This window comes from Ceratosolen solmsi, unplaced genomic scaffold (genome assembly GCF_000503995.2).
Source record: "Ceratosolen solmsi marchali unplaced genomic scaffold, CerSol_1.0 scaffold14, whole genome shotgun sequence".
Classification (NCBI taxonomy): Eukaryota; Metazoa; Arthropoda; class Insecta; order Hymenoptera; family Agaonidae; genus Ceratosolen; species Ceratosolen solmsi.
Window position 1 is genome coordinate 6,431,432 of NW_011948420.1, and position 26,323 is coordinate 6,457,754.

General features: G+C 29.0%; 1 protein-coding gene across 1 annotated transcript in view; it reads right to left on the reverse strand.

Annotated features, from left to right (window-relative positions):
• Positions 1-26,323, reverse strand: part of LOC105360988 (tropomyosin-like) — a 48,047-nt gene that overhangs the window by 18,435 nt on the left and 3,289 nt on the right. The window contains 4 exon segments of the mRNA XM_011498053.1: positions 660-708; positions 711-777; positions 23,782-23,907; positions 24,439-24,584. Of these exon segments, the coding sequence (XP_011496355.1) occupies positions 660-708; positions 711-777; positions 23,782-23,907; positions 24,439-24,552 (356 nt within the window). The 5' untranslated portion in view covers positions 24,553-24,584.

A 26,323-nucleotide genomic window follows, 5' to 3' on the forward strand; every position in this document is an offset into this window, starting at 1 on the left:
GAGATTTATAAAAATAAAGTCAGGTGACATTAAATATCATTTACATTAACATTAATTGAGATATTACAATCAAATAATTCAATTCGGAGACTTAAATTTAATTATACTAATTAATGAAGCAATGTAATTAAAATTTATTTTATGTTGTAGATGACAGAGAAAACAAAGCATAAGGAATTGTAATTGTACTTTCAAATGTATTAATAGTTTTTTTTGTTTTTGTTTTTGTTTTTTGTTAATATAAAATTGCAACTATCAGCCTACTCTAAGAATATAAAAAATATTAAACGATAAATAACGATTGAAAAAAAAAAAAAAAAAAAAGAACTGTTAATTCATATTTTATTATGAAATTTATTGTTTTTTTGTGTGTGTCAAATAAGAGGTCGTTTACATGTAATGAACGCCAGCATAATTGATCGTTTGATAAAATTGAAATTCACTAGTTGTAATTGTAATTCACACGTTATAAAAAATCTCAAGCATCAATTAGAATAATTCCGCATATAAGTGAATCGGGTTCTTTTAAAAATTCCTCGATTTTCAGATAGATTAGACTTATCGGCTTGATTATTGTGAAATCCAATGAAAAAATCGTATGTGCATTGCGTAAGCTATGGCGATGGAAGCCAAGGATGTACTGTTTCGATTGTCCTTACCGTTCACTCTCATCGGCAGCCTGAGAGGCTTCGGCCAATTTGGCAGTGGTTCTGATCTTTCGAGGTCCTCCTCGAGAAGCTGAATGCGCCGGTTAAGAGCAGCGACCTCGGACTCGGCCTGGAACATTTAAACGCCAACATTATTGCACCTTATTTCTTAGAAGATAACATTTATCATTTAATTTTGCATTTCTCGTTGCCTTTAAATCAAGCATTTCATAAGATAAATGTATGAATTTTATCCTTTAAACCTTATCAATTTTCAAATAGGTATGGGGCGGGGGATGGGGGACTTAATTAATCGATTCAATTACGTATTGATGTATATGTAATTTTTACAAATACCAACTGCATTAAATATTTTACCAAGTATTGAATTATTATTATAAATTAATTTTATTATTACTTTTATTATTACTGTTTACATTAGTTTTCAAATTTTTATACTCTGCTTTCATACTTTAATTTCATCATAATTTAATTTTATCCATTGGTTTTATGCTAAATATAATTGTTAGTCGATCAAGTAGCTTCTGGAAAGTTCTCAAAATTAATTAAACAATGAAATATGAATGTAACGACAATTTGATAGTTAACTACGAATGTATCGTTTAATTTGGAATAATTGTTGCACGCGAATTTTAAATAGTAAATTTCGATAATATTGCTATAAAAAATTAAAATTTTTGTCGACACATAACAAATTATAAGACTTAGCATAATAAAGTGTACATTAAATACAAAACTTATTTTGATATTTTTTCAATGATTTTTTTTTTTTTGCTTAGCTTATTAAACCTTCCGCAATTATGTAGTGCAAATAATCTCTTTTATTTAATAAACGATAAGTTCTAAAGTTTAACAATAAAGTTTCTATTAATGATATATGCAAACATACCTGAAATTTGTATAGGAAAAGAAGAATGTAAATTCTTTTGTGAATATCTTTATAATATTATTTAATGACAATTGAAAATTTACAGAATTTATGCAAGTAAAATAAAGTTTGGAGTTATTCACGACATTTTAAACGTCATATAAGAAACATCTTATTTAATTCCTTTTATATTTTTTATGTCGTCAATTAAATTTTTTTTTTTTTTGTTTGTATTTTATATAATGTAATATATATTTTCCTGCTTTTTTTTTTTTTTTTTTTTTTTTTTTTTTAATACCAATTATAAAATTATTTTTATGTTATAATAATAAATGTTTTCTACACCATGCACATGCATACGCACTTTTCCTCCATCATATCTGAATAATAGATTCATTCTGCTTTCTCTATTTTTCTTTTCTTTTCTTAAACTTTGCATTCGTTATTATAACAAACAAATATTTTTTGTTCACACGAATCTTGTAGAAATATGAATAATTCACATTTATTTAGTGTATTGAATAATGAAAACCTTCGATAAATAAAAGAGGTCGTGGGTTAAATGAAATGTCCAGATAATTAATATAAAATTTTGGATACGAGCAATGATAATATAGAAAACAATTTTCATTTATTCCTTTCATTTATATTTACTTTAAATGTAACAATCACAACAAGTACATTTTTAATAGTAACGTGGCATTGATGGTACGTTAAGGCATTTAAATGCTAAAAATTATCAAGCGTTTTAGATATCAACATTTTTACTAAAAAAAAGAAGAAAAAAAAAGAAGCTCAAAATATCTTACTTGAAAATAATATTAGGAGATGATTAACTAACCGGAGGAATGACTCATGCTCAACGAATTTTCAACATACCATTATACACTGATTTGGAGTAAAAACAACACTTGTAACGGCAATGTAAATAACTTTTATGCCTGCATAAGTTTTATCGAAATGTAGTTGATGCGTACATGCATGCCTATTCGATGCCGAGCGGCTGATTAGAAGAGATTACAATAATATTCATCATCGAAATAAAAGAAAATTTTTTCTCTTGAATGAATTTCGTAGCCTTTACTAATTTATAATTATTGTTTCTCAACGATTCATTAAAAATTCAGAAAATTAATGAAATTCATCTTCAAAATACGCGTTGAGGATGAAATGTTTCGATAGTCGGACAAGCAACCTAAAATGGAAAAAGTATCTCAATTAAAACACTCGACAGTCTATTATTGAAAACATTAGTTCCCATTTATTCGATTGTTACAATGATTTCATCGATGACCTCGCGGATGCAAAATGCGTAAAACGAGTGCGAAAACTCAAAGGAACGGCATCGCAAAGCCTGATGTAAATAGCGCTCAATTAGCACGATTGAATATAGGCGAGCTCAATCGGCCCAGCCCCGCTCAATTCATGATGAGGGGCGAGAGGAGTGAGGGGGCATATGCGCACTTGGTGGGACGGTGGCAATCATGGCAAAACACGGAACGAGCAAAACACAATGAACGTTCGTGCGTGAGTTGACCGTTTCGCTTCACATAAGCCAATAGGTGTGCGCTTACACAACTAATTTAATTCACAATATAAAAAAAAAAAAAAAAAAAAAAAAAAAAAAAAAAAAAAAAAAAACTGAATAAAAAAATACAAAAGTGTCGATTAACATTTTTAAAACGAAAGACAAATTAAAACTTTTCCACATTGCAATTTGTTCGAGAATTTTCATCGATCGAAAAAACGCTTGGTATTTTCAAACATTACCAAGTAAATTCGAGAATTATAAAACATGTTCCGTCCGCGCCATCCTCTTCAACTCGTTTAATATTGTTACGTCATTTAAATAACATGACTAGCCAGGCTTAACTTCTTTCATCAATAGGTGTAATCTTATGCATGCGTCAACTTCATTGATGTCAATATTAGGGGAAAAAAAAAAAAAAAAAAAAAAAAAAAAAAAAAATCATACAATAGCTAATAATAATGAAGAAATATATTCTATAGAAAAATAAGGCAGTCAGGTTAAATTAAATACGGCAAGTTTAAGTTAATCGCTAATTAACACGAAGATTCATTATTACATGCATAAATAAATAGAAAACAATTTACTTTAAATGTTCTATAAAATATAATTCCATTCTAAAACGTTAATAATTATGATAAAATACAAATAGAAAGAAAAAGAAATTGTCGACCAAGATAAACGTTAGAATGCGTACATTGCAATTCCCAATAACCTGAAACTGATAGCAATGTTGGTAGTTCAGCGCAGACCTCTACATTTCTACGAATCACGAGTGACAGTTTTATAAAAATAATTTTTAAATATTATTATAGTTGTGCTTAGTTATGTCGTTTTGTAAGGATAGGTCTGCGCTAAATGGGGAACGCAAAAGCTGCCTGTTACAAAGGGCGACTGAAAATCGCGTGAGCCGTTATTTTCGTATGCAGTTAAACCAAGCCTAGTAACAACCTTTTGCATACACCAGTGATTGTTTCATGACTCCCTCTTAGTCTCCGGATATCCGTGCACCTTCGCCGGACAATCTATACGACATCGAGAATCGATTCCTATCCTTGAATAATGACCGCCCCCACACCGCCACCACGCTGCTCCACGCACTTCCCGCCCGCCCCTCTTTGCGCCATTGGGCGACTGGAAAAGATAACTCATCTCGGTATATCACGAACAGAAGCAATTGTGCTCAAGCATTCACCGTCAGCAGTTCAAGGAAAATTCCCAGTAACCACGAATTTACGCTTCCGGATATTTATCAAAGATAAACTCAATCAAGATGTTGATAATTCAGCCAATCAAGGACTATTTGAATTTAAATGTAACTGTTAAAAGTTCAAAAACAATTATACAAAAATTTATTATAGGATTATATCCTATTCGTTGTATGATTAGAATATACACAGTTAATGCATACTAGGTATGACAAATTAATATCACTTTTCAATTACTTAATTAAATTCGGCTAAACGAGAGTTAACTTATGACATTTAAAATTCTATATAATCAACTATATAGATTATAATTATCATTTTTAAATCAACGACAAATTCGAAATACTATCTTGAAATAAGAAAATTCCTATGCTCGGTCAAATCTATACAATTTTGAATAATATAGCTTTAGATTAAAATATAATTATACTAAAATCGTTCGTTTCTAAAATAATTTGTTATCGCACTTACATTATATCGTTTTTTCTAAACATTTGACCGAAAATTGAGTACTTTATTCCTATGCGAATTTAAAAATTGTACGAAACGTCGTAATAGCGTATGATTTTATTTATATCTAACAAATAAATTTTTTTTATTTCATTATGAAAATCAGCTTCTATTCATAAATCCATTGAATAAGGCAGTATATATAAATATATAAAATTTTTATATAAAAAAAATTCTAAGATATATAAATATTTTCAGGTGGAAATTTAAAAATATTGCTGCCTTCAATTTACATTATCTTTATTTTAATATCTAATGAAATCGAACCAATATCATTATTATTGTTAATTTGACGGAAAAATGACCTATTTAATCTATTAGATTCCTAGGTTAATATGTTACGATTGATAGTGAATTTACCAATACCAAGATGATATCAAGTAGAATCTAATGATTTCTTAATTAAAATAAACACTCGACAAAATAAGTATTTATTCCGATCAATTTACACGTCAATATAATTAATGCTTTATTAAACTTTATTTAGTTTTAATCTATATGAAATTAAATAAGATTTTTATAAAATTTGGAAGTTTTGAATTTGAAAATAAATATTAACTCAACGATAAAAACAAATATTTGCTGTGTTATAGTAAACCGAAGATTACATTAAAGTTTTTAGTGCCAATTACACTTTTCGAAGTATACACGAACATATAAATAAAAACAAAAATATACATTTTTTTGTGAATAGTTATAATTAATAAAGTTATAAGATTTATAAGACATATATAGGATGTAAATAATACATTTGATATTGTGTTCTCTCTCTCTCTCTCTCTCTCTCTCTCTCTCTCATGAAAAAGTCAAATCTATAATACAAAATAATTCTCTTTATATGCATTAAAAAAAAAAACTCAATTATGGACAAATTCTATTTAAAGAATATTTTCAAATGGTGAATGCTAAAATTGTAATCCATTGGAATATAAAGAGTATTCGAACATTTTTTCTTTAGAATATTTATTTTTGAATAAGTAATAATAGCATCTGAATAAAACATAAATAAATATACTTCGTTATAGAAATAGTCTGTGCATTTAAATAATTAAAGTAAACTTGACTAGCTTAGAGATAAATAAAACATATAAATATGAAAAAAATATTAAAATAAATTTTTAGTTAAAAATTTCAAGATTATGTTATTAAATATCGAAGTCTCTTAATTTAACAATATCGTAAATATCAGTTTCTTTGGTTAAAAGCAACTATAACGAAAAAAGTAGATTTCTACTTATCATTAATTGCTGTAGTTCACTACTTGTTTATTTGCAAAATAATTTAAAAATAATTTAATAATATATTTAATACAACAATAATAATGGCGTAATGGAACGTCTGTACATTTAACAATAAAGCCAAAAGGGATTTCCATTACTTCGAACAGTATATGTGAATAAGTCATGTTATATTAAACTAAATTTCACATGCGCAGTGGAAGTATAATGTCATTGGAGATCGTAAATGCGCGAAATTTGAATGATTAATCAATGCAAAGGCTATAAATGTTCTAAACAATTAAAACAGTATAAAGTTAAATATTTTTCATACAAAATTATAATATTATTATTATTATTATTATAAAAAAAAAAAAAAAAAAAAAAAAAAAAAAAAAAATCAGTATGTTCTAAAGAATATAAAAATATATACTATTATATTTACAATACTCGATTTACTTATAATTCACGTTCGCAATCACCAAAACGGTGAAACTTTTATTGTGCATGTAATAACCGTTCGATATATATATATATATATTGCTTTAATAAGTACGTTTTCTAAACGTATATAATATAATTCAGTAGAGAAAAAGTTTCCTTGTTTAATTAGCATTACAGGAGCCGCTATAGAATTTAAAGCTTTCCTCTGTAGTTGAAATAAAAATGGTCATGCATGCACGAAAAATCTATATTTTACTTGCTTATAAACAGTACTTAAATTATTAATCATTTGTTGAGAACTATATTTTTAAAGTTGCTATCACGCCAATTAATTAACTAATTGATGGAAGTTGATTTTTTAATTGAATTTGTGTTGAATTTATATTACAATTTTTATTAACGTTTCCGATACACTGCAGAATATAGCTAAGCTAGTTTATAAAATATTCTCTTTTCCACTTTTAAAACTTTTTATCTACTAAAAATAAAATATCTTTATTTTTCTTTAATTTTCGGTAAGGCAGATTCAAACAAATATCTTATGAAATTTAAATTATTCAGCTAGAAAAAGAAGCACTTTATTAATTAAAAATCATTAAAAGATCTATCTATAACAAATGTACCTTATTACAAAAATTTATTACATATGTTTGGAATATAGAATGTTTGCAAAATAGAAATCAATTATTTATTGTACGTTAGTAAAATTTATTAATTATCCGCAAAATTAAAACAAATACAAATAAAATCAGTGCAGCTAAGGACTATATCTAACATTTATTTTTATAATTTTACGATTAAAGCAACAGTTCCCATTTCATTATTATAATTTTAATATACGACGCGCGATTCATAAACTTCCGCGAAAAGCTACTAACACATCTTGCCATTATCGACGCACAAATATGTATTATTTTTTTTATCAGTCCTCACACTATAACACATCGGATAATGCCGCTAACCATAAAGGAAGGACATTGAAGCATAAATGCATACGTGTGCAAAGTATTACATTTACGTACGAATAACATAAAGATAGCGCACAGTTTTTTCTGACGAATCCGGTCATTCAACATTAGTGATATTACATTTGAACAAATTACATAAGCAAAATATTCTTGCTTTCTTCTAATAAAAATAATTGGTCATTTCAAAAGAAAGCAAGATAGATTATAAATATCGAAAAATGTATGCATTTAGTGCATGTGAGAGCTATACGATATAACATAAACATTATAAAGAGAATTTAATACAAGAAAAAAACAGGCATTGCTATTATATTCGTAAAGACCAATTGGAATTTCAAATAGTTTTAATTTCTTTAATCTTTTAATTTCTACGTACTTTTTCATGACAGATGTTTGTAAAATATTTACACAATGTTGTTATTTGTTTCAAAAATAGCTATCCAATGTAATGATAAATAATGGTAACATAACGATGTGTGTGTATATATATATATATATATATATATATATATATATATATATATACGTATACATATGCAGAAACACATATTCTATAATAAAAATTTATTATTCGAATTTTATAGCCCTTTTAAACGAGTAAAAATATTGATGAAATATCTTCTATACATATCAACTACATTAAAAGCACCGATCGATATAAACTACTTCCAAATTTTCGTTACTCTATCTATTTATTTATTTATTAATTTTTTCAATGACGAGCACGATAAAAATTATACTTTACTTAACTATCTTATTGAACAAACTTTATATATTAATAGAACAGCTACATTAGCTATTGTGTTTTTTATAGTCACATATTGTCCAGCCATTCTCATATGAAATATTTTTTTAATAGATAAATTTCAATTAATTTAAATTTTAATATATAAGCTATGCCAAACTTAATTGGTATTGCGATTAATTGTCAATACCATAAAAAATTACATTTTATATGTCTATTGATTAACGGAGTTACAAAATAAATTAATAAAAGAAGTAATAATAAATGAATGGGAAATAATGAAAAATTATTTTAAATAATCACATGTTTTCAGCATATATTTCTTTTACCTAACGTTAATCTAATGTATATGACAAAATAAAAATAAATTTGGATGGATCTTTTTGAAGTTAAATTATGTATACTAATTCATTCGTATGTCTGCGATTAATTAAATGAGATTGAAATTTGCTTACTTGTAAATTGTACATTGTACAGGTATTTGAAGAAAGAAAATTACTTCAAATCTTTATATTGAACACTAATTCAGCGAATAGCCTTCTCGCTAGTTTAAAAATATAATCAGATATTAATGGAAAATACTTTGAATGAAAGTATTGATTTCAATTATTGAATACATTAAGCTCTTTGCGTTTGTAAACGTGTTGGATGAAGCAAAGGCTTTGATTAGCATTCAAACGGCAGTCAATCCACTGGAAATAATTGAACAATTTTTTATAATACAACTATGCATTCTATATTGTAAAGTAGACAATATATGATTCAATAATTAATGATAAAACGATAATTGAGTTTACATGAAATTTGTAATTAACTTGTAATCGACGTAAATCGTCATTCGCGTGATTATTTAAAAAAGAAGTCGCAGACATATGATAAACCTTTTGGCTATTTATCGAATAAGAGTGGTCTTGAAGGAAAGGAAAATTTTTCTTCGATATCTGATCGTTAGAATAGCCTTAGCCACATATATGTAATACAGTAAAACCAACGAAAGATACCAAATATTTCGAAAGTTCCAAAATGCGTAGAGAAAGAGATGAGATGCTGATAGTCATCACGGTCGAGATTCGGCTAGTAGCTCACCATGGTCTATCTAAGCACAAATGCCAGTATAGTAGACAATAGGAAATGAAAGGAAAATGGTGTATGTTGTAGACAGGAGGCGGCACCGATGGTGCATCTAATGGTATAAAAGTAAAATGAGAACGAGTTGATTTCTTAAAGGAGGCACACGATGCTCTTTCTACAATTCTAGTCTTCGTCTAATGAAATTGACGAAAGCGCTTTTACTATACAAGTTGCACTGTAGCTTAATAAGGCTACCATAAGGTTGAATTTCATATTTGGTTACGCGGTTTTTCCTTCGTTAACACATACGAGGGCTTTTATTCCTGAACTTTGTTTCTGATATTGCAAATATCCGATTTTTTACGTTCAAAGCAGTCAGATTGCATGCAGCTCAATACATTTTTCCATTAACACGTCGAGTCTGAAAATTTATGAGTAGTACAATTTTTTTATGTTAAGTTGGTAAATGTTAAATGATAATGCAGTACTGTACTGAAAATCATCACATATTTTATTAAAAATTCAAGATAGAGCTTTATGAAAATTTAATTTCAAACTTTTTAACAAACTATGACTGTATATTTCATTTTAAATATTTCAATTCTATCGATCTAACTCTCTAATTATCGTCAATGTCACTTTATAATCATTGAAAGACGAACATTTTAAGTCAAATTAATGCATTAACAAGATCTTATGTATAAAATTTTAATTTCTAAAATTTCCGATAATCAAGAAATTTTATATCATTAAATACTAATTAATAAGAAAATTTTAAAAATACTTTAAATAAAATCTCATCTCATCTATAATAACATCTGCAAACAAGTCATTTATAACAACCGTTCGCTACAATATCTTCCTACGTAAAACATGAATTCGAAGTTTATTATGTTTGTTATGTACGATCTAAAGTATTGAAAATCTGATATGTACAATATTTGTACATTGATACAAGTTGAAAACAAATAGGATACTTTAAACACGATCATTTTTGTCACTTATATTAGAAATTTACAACCTAATTATTTATTAAACATCAGAGAATCTATTAATATATTACGTAATAAAAATTTGTTAGTGCTCAATATTACTGTTAAGTTTAAATATATCCACGCACGCACGCACGCACGCACGCACGCACGCACGCACACATGTATAAATATATATATATATATATATATATATATATATATATATATAGAGAGAGAGAGAGAGAGAGAACTTTAATTAAATTTTTTTAAATAATTCCAATGTGTATATGAAAACATATAAATGTATTCGTATTGCGTGTTTCCAGAGACTTAAAACACTTGTTAATTGCAATAAAGCAAAATTCATTGGCGTAAATTCTTTAATAAAAATAAAATCCAATAACATGTAAAATTTATGTAATTTAATAATTATACGAAGAATGTAATAAATGTCATCTACATTTCGTCATTATGTTATAATAGTAATGTAGGTGAAGATGAGATCATCAACGTTAATATAACTTTTAATTTGCTATTCAAAATACAAAATATTTTCTCTCGTATTTAAATAGTAATATATTTTCTTCCCATAGTTATAAATTGGCTAGCGATTAAAAGATCCATTGAATAAAAGTTCCTTGAATTTTCATGATAAATGAGCACCGATTTACTTCCGAATGCCGAACAGGCCTTAAAGTCGAAATAACCAGTACTGCGTCTAGACAAGCATTCGCCGCAGCAGAAAATAAAGTCAGATAAGAGCACGTCAATCGATTGCCGCCGTCGTTCTCTTTTACTTAGTTCAACTTCTACCGTGTTCTTCGTATTTTTTTACACGATGAAAAGGGCAGAGAAAAAAGCACAAAAAAAAGAAACGAGAAGAAAAAAAAGCAAAGAGAGAGAGAGAGAGAGAGAGAGAGAGAGAGAGAGAGAGAGAGAAACTCTGTAACATCGTTGCTTGCTTGTGTTCGGGATACATTTTTTTTTTTTTACTAAACAGAATGAATATCGAGAGATGGTAATTAATCATAATATCGTGTCATATTTTACGGAAGACGGCTTATTAAAAAATATACATGTTCATCTTTATAGTTCCGTATACATGACTTTCAAGCAAACACAATGTATTATTGTCTCTTTCCTCCTAAACGTTATCAAAATTTCATTTGTCAATTTTATTTGGTATATTTGCTGAGAATGAAATCCTTCAGCATCGGAAGCATAAATTTTGCTTACACGACTCATTGAAAAATACTGCACTGTTGTATCATACGAGACCTACTTGCTGATAAATGCGTCAGTCTCATTTGCGATGGCAGATGTTATAAAGTCAAGGATAAATTTATTTCAGTATCTTCATCGATGTTTCGTTAAAAAAAAAAAAAAAAAAAAAAACTAATAATGTAATAAAGTAAAACAAAAAAAGGAGAAAAAAGATATCGATAAAGAAAACGAATACTGTTTATCCAATGTACATTGGGTAATAATGCATTAGAATTTGTATTGAAAAAAGCTTCAATGAAAATCGTTTCAAGTCCATGCATTTGAAATAGTCTAAATATTTTTTTTTTGAAAAAAAAAAAAAAAAAAAAAAAAAACAACCGAAGCTTTAAATTTTAACTAAAAAATGTCAAAACAATTAATTTCACAAATATCCTTTAAATACTTTTCACTTTTGCCTACTAATAGTCTCTTTTTTTTCTTTTTAAATAATTTACTTATTAATAAATTATACTCCTACAATATAGAAAATTATATCAATTGCCAACTGATGAAACAAACATGTAATCGAGATAATGTGAATTTGCAATTTTAACTATTATTTCGAATTGCTTGTTCACTTAAGAAATATAATGCTTTTGAAAAGTGCGATTCAATTTTTAATTTGAACCAGCACCGTGAAACACTTTTTATAAACGTATGCAACTTAATATTACATATCTACGCCCCTGAAATGAAATGCTTGTGCAAGGATTCATTGAATTTGACGTTGCATTATAAAGTCGCGTTCGTTTAAATCGACTTTATACTTTGGTAATTTATATAATCCGAAGGAGTGAGGCTCGATGTAATAGATTTATGAAAAACAGGTAGAAACCGATAGGCCTCCTCACGCATATTTTTCTTCTATAATTTTATGTTTTGTTTGCTCGAAATGATCTCGCGCTACTGGGATTCTGACGTCCGAATTGGTCATGAAGTCACGCACCCAAAAGGCGAGCAATTTTAACGTACGCGCGAAATAAAATTAAAAAAAAGAAAGAAAAAAATTAATACTAATACTACTACTAATAATAATAATAAAAACAAAAAAAAAAACAGAGAAAAAAAATTAAATAAATAAATAGATAAAGCGCAATGAGATATGGCCTTTTGAGCTTGCCTAGCGCGTGTGTGACAGTCCACATCTGTGTATACGAGGACTTTCGATGATTCATCGAATACACGTGAGATTAACGGTTTTCAACGTACAAGACGAAACGCGACGGAGGACAGATAACGAAGCGCGAATTGCCTCGTCCTCGAGCCAGTACCATTAATCATTTGGGCAGACTTTTCGCCCCATAAGCTACAATAATTGCTTAAATCTAGCCGGTCTTCGCATAACCAACCACACACTCAACTTGAATATACATGAAAGTTATGCCGCAGCAGAGTACGCGGCGACGAGCGAAGAACGACCAATGAAATAAAGGTCCTTACACGATTAAAGAATCGAATCGGGGGAAAGGGGCAGTGGAAAGGAAATAAGAAAGAGACGGAGGCAATAAGAAATGGAAAATGAGAAACGTCATCTCCTATCTAACGAACGTAGGCTTTTATCGAGGTGGTTAAAAATTATTTATTGCCGTTGGATTTGTTTGGCGATAGACGTCGTCGTTAACACGGCATTAAACGAGCCTCGATGCGCAAAATATCAAAGCCGTGTAATAGGTTATATACCTCGGTTTTACACGGGCTAACTTGTGTAAGGCTTCCGGCGTGCGGGGACCTTAATGCCGTGGAACACTCGCTCATAAGCGACCACGAGCCGCTATTCTACTCATCCCGGTGAAGGCGAAGGAGCAGTCAGGAGGAAAAAAATAAATAGGAAATAAAAATAAGAGAACAGAAAAAAGGTGAGCCCGACAGCCGTACAGGGCAAAAATTAAATTCGAGTTCGTACGGGCGGGACTCGGTCAAGTCGAGGAGGAGGCGTGAATATAAGCGAGATAGAACGTTGCGAGATAGTATGTACGTGAGCGGGAACGAAGGGGCCAAGAGGAATCGACGTGAAATGAAACTCACTTCCTCGCGTCGGAGCACCTCCACCTGCAGCCGCTTGTGGTAATCCTCGCACTCGTCCTTGTACTTCTCCATCTCCTCCTTCGTCTGGCGCATTTTCTTCTTCAGCACGTCCAGGAGCGTGCCCTGCACTTGGGTCGACATCTTTTCCGGCTGGCTCGTTCCTCGCGGCCTACCAACCACCGAGCACCACCGCGACTGACTCACAACTATCGCAACTGCCTCCGCCCGGTCTGTCACGCATGCACGCACGCACAGCCGCAAATACGCACTCCAAGCGAATCGCTCCAGCGACTATTAGCTCGCGAACGCCCGTTTACGAGGCAGAAAACCGGTGGCGTGGAAGCAACTGACGAACACGATTCGCGCGACTACGGGACAGCTATGCGCGCGTGTGTACGTGAGTGCGTGTGCGAGCGAGCGAGCGAGCGCGCACGCACACCCACCCACCGTGCGACTACGTACGTGGGACGAGGGCACACAAGCGGACGGGACGACGCGTAGTCCTCCGCTCGAGCACTTGCCGCGACGAGCAGCCAGCCGGTGATACGTGACTTTGTAACGGCGACGAGGACGAGGGGATCGAGAAGAGCCGCGACGCGATACCGACCACCAATTTTTCCTCGCTCGACTCGAAGCGCGCCACCGCTACCTCCAACAACTCATGCATACGGGGATCGCCGCGTCAAGGCGGAGGCCCTGCGTTCGTGTGCGTGCGCGCGTTCGGACCTTCCCTCTATAATAACTGTCAGCGCCCTCTCGAGACTACATTGACATGGGCGGCTAACACGGCTCGCTCGCTCGCTCTCCTCCTCGACCTGAGAGACTCGCGGACTCGATACACCGACGAGACAGTCGCCGCCACGTTGCTACAACAGGTAGAGGTAGAGAAAGATAGAGAAAGCAGCGGCAACGGCAGCCAAAAGTATTTCCAAGATGGCCAAGCACCACCATGCTGCTCCAAGTGCTTCTACGCGGGGCGCATGCGCGCCAATGACCACTACCAACCGATGGAGATGAAAAAGCAGAAACAATTGATAATGACGATGACGATGAGGATGAGGATGAGGATGAGGATGAGGATGATGATGACGATGACGATGACGATGACGAGGATGATGACGACGACGACGACGACGATGATGATGATGATGATGATGATGATGATGATGATGGACAGCAGCCGTTAGAGAGCGATTACGAGGCGCTCGCTCCTACTCGCGCACCGATTACCATTTACCAGAATCAGAAAAGGCAATCGAGCATCTCGGCTTATTTATTATTCGGTTAATTATTGGTCGAGACTTGCCGAGCGAGCTTCCAATTATTAACCGCTCGACAATCATTAATAATTGTTAAATCCAAATCGTTAAGTCACGTCGATGAAGCGTGGAAAGAGAGAGAGAGAGAGAGAGAGAGAGAGAGAGAGAGAGAGAGAGAGAGAAAGAGAGAGAGAGGACTGTGTTGGAAAAAGCTTCGAAATGCAAACTTCAACGTACGCTAGTGGGCACATAGTTTATTGGGCAATTTTATTAAATTTTCCCTATCTCACGAGAAGGGTAATAATCCTTCCCGCAAGAGCATGAATTTGTGTGGAAGCACGTTTACTTTTACTTTTCTAAAAGTTGACTATCTAGAGGAGAATTCTTATCTGAAACGAACGTGCACGGTAAAAAGAGAAAAAAAAGAAGAAAAAATATTTTTACCTACAAGCTCAAAATTTATATATATTATTCAATTTTATAAATCATAACATCTCATTGTATAATTCGGCTAATAATTCTATTACGTCAATTTTAATGCAAGTATTATACTTTTCCTTATTTAATCGATATTTTTTTCAATAATGCATCTATAATGCATAGCTCATTTTGATAAATGTTAATCTCCGATCTATATCTACTCATTTACCAAAGCATTATTTTAGTTTATATATATATATATATATATATATATATATATATAAATCACATCTATTAGCGAATAACGATAATGTTTATAATTACGATCATTAAAAAGCTACAAAGTTAATTATCAAGTTATTAAAAATAACTGCCTTTCTCGATTAAATTCAATTGAAATTTTCAGTGAATTATTAACGATTTTAAAGGCCATATAAAATTATGAATTAATTTATTAGTTTAAAGTATAATTTTTGTACATTTTGATATTATATAAGTTTTTTTTTTTTTTTTATTTTTAAATTGTATTAATTTAATTTATGTTTGTAAAATATTTTTTAAAAGCAACTCGCTCAATAATCGCCCAAATATATTATTGGCATATACACTTATATGGAATTGATAAAGTAACAATGTTATAAGTCGTCAAGAATATTATTCAAGCTAATTTGATTTTTAACATTTGCTATTAGGTGTGAAAAAATAAATAAATCAACGATCGTTTTATGAACAACTAAAGTAATTTATCAATGCACCAAGTACTAAAGTGTATGCTTGAAACATATCAGACAGCAGTAACTTGCTCCAATATTATCAGGATATTTTCATTGCCAATATGTTCATTGTGACTTGAAGACATGAATTAGGAAATAAACTACTCAACGGCTTATATTTCTTGTCTTTTGGGCTATGATCAACCGGTCAATACCGAACAATTATTGTCCGTTAAACATTTATCCATAAAGTTAAGTTTTCTATAATTTTTCTATTGCATTAAAGTTCAAATCGGTTGGGACGAAGTGACCGCATATCGAATGTTTAAATGGAGATAAAAATATCGCGTCTAAATATTTCAGTTGAGAAGGAATAGTAGTTTCGTTTCGATTTTCTGTTTAATAAGTTAGCACGTATGTCACGTGCGCTATAGTTTCTTTGAAAAATTTTAAATTGTTGCCATTAACAATTTATAGATTGTGTTAAATGACCATTGTTTAGAATTCATAACTATATGTTGCTCATTTGATGAATTCAAGTTTTTTTGTTTAAATTTTCTTCAACGTCATTGAATATATATATATATATATATATATATATATATATATGCGCAAGAGCGTTTAGATAAATGAATTTAAACCAGAAAGAAATAACTGTGCAATTGATACATTCGCTTATTGTGTATACTATTTAAAAAATATATAATTAACAAATAATAATAATAATACTGCAGAAAATATGATTAATTCAGTAAAGATTTTAATATAATATTTGAAATTTACATTTTTATAAATTTTTAAGTCAAACAAATATTATATTTCTTATACTTTACTGGATTTATGTTTTAATTATTTTTTTTGTATTATAATGTTTTCTTAAATTATTTTAAGATGAATTTAAAAATCCTATTGAATTTTTAATTGATAAATAACGATGTAATATGTATTTACTGAGTGATTCAAAGTAAAATAAAAAATTAAAAAATTTGTCTTATATGTTATTTAATATTTAATATTTGTTTAATATGTTATTTAATATTTTAATTGATATTTCTACAATTAAACATCTGTTGCTAATAAGAATTTTTTAAATTTTAATTATTAAATTTACATAGAAAACTGTTGTCTTACTAAATAAAATTGTTAACGGTAAATTGAACACATTTTACAGTATTTCGTTAATATTTGAATCTGAATAAGTAATTAATTAATTAACACAATAATATGGAAAATAATTTCTTTAATTAACTATTATAGAAATTATATCTACTTGAGAAGCATTATAATATATAATAATTATTTTAAAAATTCTAATAATTTTTTAACCTTAAAATTTATAATTAATTAGCTACTTTAAGTAGGCAATGAACATAAAACATAACTTTCTTATGAAAACTGTGATAACATAATATGAATGAAATATGAATTTCATATGAAATTTATAGTAATATAAACTAGTTATAAGAATAAGCAAATGTAAATCAAAGTATTATAGATTTTTCATTTTATTCTAAAACTACATGTACACTCCTATTTTTTAATATTACTTTTATCATCATACAGTTTTATTAATTTCAAATATAATTTTAAATATTAAATTCAAATGTACAATTATAATCTTCAATTTCTAAATGTTATCGATCAATAAAATATTTTAGTATTCTCAAGAATATTTTTATTTTATCCCAACATACATAAAGAATGATAAGATAATTTTTACAGATATTTTTAAATTTCTTTCATATTTTAATAATGCTTGTCAATTTTATTTATAAACAATTTAATAATATTGTATTATGATAGCCATACAAAATACATATATTTCATACATTTTCAATTGCAGATTCAATAAATATTATATAATAAATGATGTTTGTACAAGATATTTATAACGAATGATAGATTTTATCATTATATAATTTTCGGATCCATATGCCTCATAAATGAGAGTTCAAAAATATTGGTACATAAATATGTTTTTAAAACATTAAATAAAATTTAAATTAACGGTCCATGTTACTATAATTATATCAAACATATCTACATACATAAATTGTAATATTTTATTAATACTATAACAGACTTTTAATTTATAAAGTTTTTTATATTCAATTAAAATAATTACTATATTTCATTAGTATAATTTATTAGATTATAAATAAAAGTCCTATCAGACTTTTACTTTTACTTTTGAAAATTGGGGAGAACTAAGTAACATATATTTTACAATCTTTTGTCTCTTGTTTTAAATTAAAACAATATTTTCAAAATTAGATATAAATATTATAGTATTATAATAAAAAATGTACTGTGATACATTAACTTTTTCAGATTCATAATTCAAAATGTTCTTTAATTGCTTTCTCGCGTAACAAATATTAAATATATTTGCTTGATCTTATTTTTATAAATGATCTAAGCCATAATACTGACCCTTTTCAGTTGAGTACTCATAATATTTTGTAGCTCATTCTTAATAAGACTAAATTTCATCATGGTATCGCTGGAAAAAATGGAGCGTCCAAAAGCTAAGCCAGGATAATCAGCACAATGCTTTCTCCGCTTGGCTTCCCTTTCTGCCTGTACTTCAATTCTTTCACTAGTACATCTGAGCTTTGCCAATTCACTAATTTCTGCATCCTCCTCAACAATGACAATTTCCTCGTCAGAATGGCCATCGCCTTGAGCTCTTGCGTCCGCGTGCTTAAGCTCAAAGCTTTTATTTAAAGTATCGTCAGAGAGATTAGTTCTGTATGACTTAGTATTTATTACATTTTTTACCGTACTGTTCTGTTTACATTGAACAGATTTTTCATTTTGAATTACAATAACATTATTATCACAGCTTGGCTGGGACTCATTTATTTGCTTTGTAATCCCAGGTATATGTCTGGACGACCTTGCATTATCGTTCAATCTAAGGTTACATTGTAAGTTTGGAGTTTTACATGGTGACCTTATGGAATCTTTAGTCAATATGGCATCATTCGTAACCCCAGCAGGGCCACACTGCGCGGGTCCACTGGTGGGGGCCGAGGAGGTTATTGTTGAGAAAGTCGGCAGAGTTGAAGGTGTACTATGTACATTATGATTTAAACGACGTCTAATCGCATGTCTTGGATGATGCTGATGTCCACGACGTCTTGACGTCGACGACAACATTGGCTCCATGTCACTTCTATTTTTAACCAATTATCTTTTTGTTTACGTAATTAATGAAAATACCTTTCGTATGTATAATGTGAACTTTCATGTTAATTATTTTTACATCATTATCATGATCACGGAATCTCCATTATTCTTCTTGGTTTTTACGAAAACTTTCATATACATTTCTAGGTTATGTTCCAGCCTATTATGTTCAACATGATTTATTTCTCTTCAACTGCTTAATTTTTAAAGATAAGAAGTGAGAGAAAACTTTACTTTTTATATGTCTAATCGTATTACTGTCGACCTGGTGTTGAGTGCTAACGAAAATGAGCCGATAACGGAAAACAGAAACACCGTCAGCACCACCCACACTGAATTCGTCGCCATTTTCGTCAAAACTTTTTTGTAATGCCCCCCACTTGAAGTTTATTCGTTTATTTAATAGATGGCGCGCGGTATGCGCGTGCGCAGCATATTTTTATGATAGACAAAAGTCGCGGGATCTTTAAATTTGGAAGTGGGGCGAGTGTGAAATTAGACTTTTGTCGAAGACACAGTTACAAACCAGAGACATAGAGTGAGAGAGAACTATGGAGGGAGAAAAAGTATGTGTGTGTGTGAGAGAGAGAGAGAGAGAGAGAGAGAGAGAAATAGATAGACAATATGCGAAGAGTTTGGTGCGCGCAGCACGACTGCCGATTATCTGCAGAGGGACGTAAGAAAACCGACAGCGAGAAAGAATAGAGGCGCGCGCACGACATGAGAGAGAGAGACAGAAAGCCAATGTATGAATGAGTGAGTGAGAAAGAGAGAGAGAGAGAGAGAGAGAGAGAGAGAGAGAGAGAGAGAAAGAATGACGGAAGACCGTTTATAAGACGTTGAATACGAATATGGATGTCGATGATGAAAAAAAAACCGAATATTCTCTTTCATTTCTCATCCTTAAAGAATTAAAAAAAAAAATACACTTAATACAAATTGTACAACAAATATAAAATGTGATTATAATATTAAAATGAATATAGATTTTAGATGGATTTTGAAATAATCTCTAGAATATGTAAATGATCAAACATATACTTAAGTTTAAAGAAAACGTTTAATGTTATAATCCTTATTATACATATTTTTGTCCGTTTTAGATTTTTTTTTAACTTTGAGAAATTAATGATAGTTACTATGTCTTTAATTAAATATAGAAGCATAAAAATCTAAGAAATTAAATATGATTGTTAAGTACGTTTATTGAGATTTAGCATTAAAACATTTATTTAGAAATATATAATTTATGACGAAAAATTAGTTTTTAATTATAGGTTTGAAATTTAAAAAAAAAAAAAAAATAAATAGCTAAATATTTTTAACAAAGTTATAAAATGAATAAATGACTAATTTAGATAAAAATAGTTTTCAAAAATAGTTTTAAATTAGTTTGCATGGATAAAAGAAAAATTTCTTAATGTTAATATTAGTTTATTTAATATATATAAGTTATATATAGTATATATTATTATATATTATTATATATTATATATATAATATATTATATTTATATATATATATAAAAATAATAATAAATATATACAATAAATAAAACAATATAAGTTTATTATTATAAATACTTCTTTTATACAGCAAATGTATTATGAAACCATAATTTAACATTTCATTAAATATTTTCTTTTTTATTATTGTTTATTTGTTGTAAAAATTGAGATTTCATGTAAATTAATAATAAGAAATAAACGTTAATATTCACTTAAATAGACTAATTACATTAGCACTTATTTATGTATTATATTATTAATTATATAAATTTCAATAATGTAGATTAATGAGTTTTGAGAACTATATTATTATTATTAATTGAAACTTTATTCTCACTGAAGCTTTAAAATTATTAATTTAGTATTATAAATTTCGACTAAATTTTGTTATAAAAATATGGGAATTGGTTTTAAACGACAACGAAATTTTTTCATAATATAATTATTTTACCTGAAAGTATAAATTATAAATTTAGAATTATATTTTTTATTGTTTGCTTCATTTTAAATTATAATATAAAATTATGTTCATGTATAGACAAGTTCAATGATTATTAAAATTTTTAGGTATTTAGGAGACAAGAGAATTATTAATCCAAATTGACAAGAACAATCTATTTTAGAAATAAAGCTAATACTTATATTGGCTAAGATAATATTAATGCAAATTATGATTAATAACTTTGTAGTTTACGTATTATTAGCAAATATTTTATATGGCAAACGATAATAAATATTATAATTAATGATTAATATTACAGTAGTACGATTACTTCTCATGTTATTAAAATCTATATTAAAGACAATAAGATGTATGAAATAAATATTTTTCGAGCCGAACTAAATTCAAATTCAAATGATAAAAAATACTTAGATACATATAACAAAGCCTCACGGCAACCTTTTGCATAATAAAATTTAGAATAAACTGAAGCGGAATTTGCTTGGATTAAGCAAGATCCTGTCCCGCAGCTAAGTCAAAAGAACTGATTTTGTTAGATGAAAGATAAGAAAGTGAGGATATTGAAGTAGAGAATATTCGCAAACAGAATTAACGAACGAGGTGATACAGATAATAGGCACAATCATCGAGATTATCAATACGAGGGCACATTTTTGATAAATCTTATTGTATTCAGTAAGTCGAGACCTTTCTTGACAACTCTGGCACAGATTGCGCACGTAGCGTCATGACATTCTTAAAGCATTGCGTCAAATACTCTACACGCACACAACGTGTGTGTAGTAAATACTGCCTCTTGTGCTCCTCTTCACTTTTCTCTGCGTTATTTTACAAATGTTTTTAATAACTTATGTGATTGAGTCTCACCTTAGTCCTTCACAGCTTTCTACGCCAACTTGCCTCGTCCCTAGTTATTTGTAATGGTTAAAGACGCTGATCGATTAATCACGAGTGGAAGATTGTGCCGAAAGTTTATTATTCAACAACTAAATATCATATTCCGAAATAAATAAATAAATAAATATATATATATATATATATATATATATATATAAGTGCAAAGATTGTATATGCTTATTAACTATAACTATTTATAAAATAGTAGTGATTCTTTGGAGGAAAATTTGTACTCGTAATTTAATATTTTGAGCAATTTTTCTTAATCTGTTATTTTTGAATAATATCTTATATTATAAAACAAGTAGTATTGTACTTTCTTATAAACTTTTTTTTTTATCGAGCACAGTGTTTTTTCTTTAGGTAGCAGTATTTTTACTTTTAAGTATGTTTTCACATCATCTGCGTCAAATTAATTTAATTCAATAGTATATGTTTTTTGTTGTTTTTTGTTGTTTTTTGTTGTTTTTTGTTGTTTTTTTTCTAATGTTTTTTTGTTTTTAGATGTTTTTTTTCTAATTTACATTAATTTATAACCTTTTCTAAAAATATATACTTAACGTATAAAATTCTCCCGAACCTATGCGATTATTTTAAATTAATGCTACGATCTTGTCAATTGATAACGAAATTTTAAAAATTATAATATTTTCATAATGAAAGAAATTAGGAGATTTTAAAAATATTGATTTAATTAATATAACGTAAAATTATCTTGTAATTTGATTAAATAAATTACTCAATAAATTACCTTGTTCAATTTTCAAACATAGTTACAAAAGAATAATTATGCCAACAAGTTTTTCTAGAATAATATTGTAATATATAATACACGTTATATTTTTATATTATTTCTGTTGTACCTCAATATATATATATATATATATATATATATATATATATATACGAGTGTATGAACTTTATGAGAAACCAAACGAATTTACAATTTCTATTAAATTATAATATTATTATTACTTCTAAATACAATACACATTGTTAAATCAAAACCTTTTTCTATGATTGATGTTTATATTTACATAATCATTATGGAAAAATTAAAAATAAAAATTGCAATATCCTTAATATAAATTTTAAAAAATAGGTAAACTTTATACAATTAGTAACTGTAATTAATGAAACTATTAATTTATTAAAAGAACATTAAAGTTTATTTTTCTATTTTAGTAATGTATCACGATCTAATCTACTATATATAAATTTTTGTTAACAATTATTATTAACTTAATATTTATAGCGATTTAATTACATAATTACATAATGATTTAGTTCTTTATTTAAACTTGTATTAATTTGAATGTTTTAGATAAGATTTTATTTAATGAGAATCGATGCACATGTAGGAAAGTAATTTTTCATGTTTGCCAAATCTTAATATAATAATAAAATGAATATTATTAAAATTTTAAGAAAAGGACCTATTATAATTCATTGAACTTAAATAATCTTTCTTAATATTCTTAAACTCCTGGATATTTGTATTACGATACATATTATTAATATAAATAAATAATCTTTATTATTTTATATCTTATTTTGACAATTGTATATGACATAAAACTGGAAATACTAAAAAAATTATAGTTAAAAAAAATCTCTTTACAATGGTTCAGAAATAAAAATTATCATAATACTTAATAGTACATAGGAAATCCCTTTAAAGAAATATAAGAAATGTTTTTCTTTAATCAATATATTATGAGTCTCATACATTATGAGTTTCCGTAAATTGTTAATTATTTTTATTTTATAACATTAAAATTGATTGCCCTCGAACAATCATGGAGACGGCTATTATTGAAATAGTAAACGAGTAACTCACATTTTGGAGGGCCTTATCCTTTTCCTCAAGCTTGGCATTGACCTGCATGAGTGCTTCTTGAGTCTGATCCAGCTCGTTCTCGATAGTCTGGATCTTCTTTTGGAGTGCACGGGCCTCCTCCTCAGCCTACATTTTATTTCAATAAATGAGAAAATTATTAAACGTTATTGAAATTCGTGTATATAATTTTTGTTTCCACCAAACCGACAACAATGAGCTTAATTTTTCTAAACTCGCGCGCCAGAAATATCGTTACGCAGCCAAATTAAGTTCCATTTATGCGAACCTATATTCACAATCCATTGATTTAAAAAAAAAATCGTCCATTTTATATTAATGCTATTAAAAAAAAAAAAAAAAAAAAAAAAAAAAAAAAAAAAAAAAAAAAGAACAAATTTTACTATTCTTTTAAAAGAAATATTGTATCAAGCTTCGGTTAAATATCCAAATTGATTGAATATCTTTTTCAGTACTCCGACAATTAATCGAACGAATAAGAATATTTTTTTTATTCAATTACGCCCCTAGGATCCCCCATGTTGTCCTGGCTCTCGGTTGAGCTTCCGTAATAAAGAACAAAAAAACGAAATTTCCAAAAGATCTTGACGCGATGAAGGTAGAATGAAAGTATCGTTAAAGACAAGAGAAAATAATGACCTTTTCTGCACGCGCATTAGCGTCGCGAGCTTGTTGTTCACAGAGCAATGCACGATCCATCGCATTGTCCTTCTCCAGCTTCATTCCCTGCATCTTCTTCTTAATCGCGTCCATGGTAGCGGCTTGTTTTTATTCTACGGGATAGACTGAAACACGAGTTTGGTATGTATTGTTAGACGCACCGTACTCTCCGTATGACATTCAATAATGTAAAATCTAGCAGAGCGCATGTGTAATGGTACTGTGCGACTTATTACAGCTCAAATTATAATATAATATTATTTTTAATATTAATATAATTACAGAAGCAAGATTATGATGGGCAAATAATATGTTTTCGTTAGATTAGGCCAGTTTTAGGTAGATTGATAGGAGAAATCTATAAGCTCCTAGTTTCCAGCCACTGGCTTATCCGTAATAAATCCAATATAAAATGTCATCGAACCGATAAATTACATTCATTACATGCACTTAAGTAGATACTATAGAATAAATGCGAATGAAATCTTATTTTTTTGCCTTTTCATTAGCAGAATACGTGCTGCTTATACGCTTAATCATATATAATCTATAAATACTTGAATTAAAAATATTTTTTTAAAAAAATTTTCCAATGAAATAGTTTAAAATGTATATTTATTTATAATATTTACTATTTTATAGTAAATGTAACTGTATCTGTAATTGCAAATCTATAGGATATATAGGTCAAGTATTTTCGTAATACATAAAGTTAGGGTATCGTAGTTAATTATAGAATACATAGGATTTACTTTTGTCTGATTTGTTGATAACGTTATCACAACATTTCTTTTCTGTATTGTTTAAGTAATTAGCTCATATACAAAAAGTTATGTTTAATTTTTAAAAACAAACACATCGATGACTTTCTAAAGATTATAGTTTATTAAAATAAAATACTTCTAGAAAAGCTAAGGAGTTACTAGCAATAATAACCAATGTACTTTAACAGTACAAAGTTACCTAATACAGTATTTGAAAATTGATTTCGATTCTAAAATTAATTGTTATTCTATTATTTTGTAATTTATTTCTAATTATGAAGTACATTGATATTAATTATGTAATATTTATTTCTGATTGAATGGTATAGATAATTAAATATATTAATTTTTATACACACAGAGGTGTGTGTTTCCACGTATGCAAGTTCAAAAATTAAAGAATTACACTGAGCTGTAAAAAGTAAGTTTTATTTATAGATTTGCAATCTTAAAATAATTTTTGGCACCGAGTTCAAAAACTGACATAAATATATTTCAAGCATATATATATATATATATAAAACGTTATAATAAAATGTTTAAATATATGTTGAATGAATGAGAAAGAATTGTGTCTGTTAAATTTGTATGCGCATGCGATTACACATAACATTTAAATCAGATAAAAGTTATTTAAAATTCGTAAAAAGTATAAATAGAGTCGCGACTTAATTATTCGATGAATTATATAGAACCATTAAGGTAGTATTGTAAATAGTATATCCTTGAAGTTCAACGCGAGCTTCGTAAATATCCGCTCTCTAACGTTAATCAACCGCGGAGGCTGTTAATTATTTTCAAACTATATGAGTAATGACAAATTGATTTAGCCCTCGGTATGTGTTGGTTTTATATTCACGTAACAAGCGAATAGGTATAAATATTTCGTGCTATGGATTTAAATTTTTTGGGCTATGAGTATAAATTTTTCGAGCGATGACGCGATACTTACGTATACGCTCGCAATCGCGCAAGAAGAACTGTGCGAGCATATATATAAGAGGGGGGTTGGGCGATTTGATGGTGGTGGTGGTGGTGGTGGGATGGTTGGTTAGGAGGGAGGGGAGGGGAGGGAGAGGGAGAGAGAGAGAGAGGGGGGG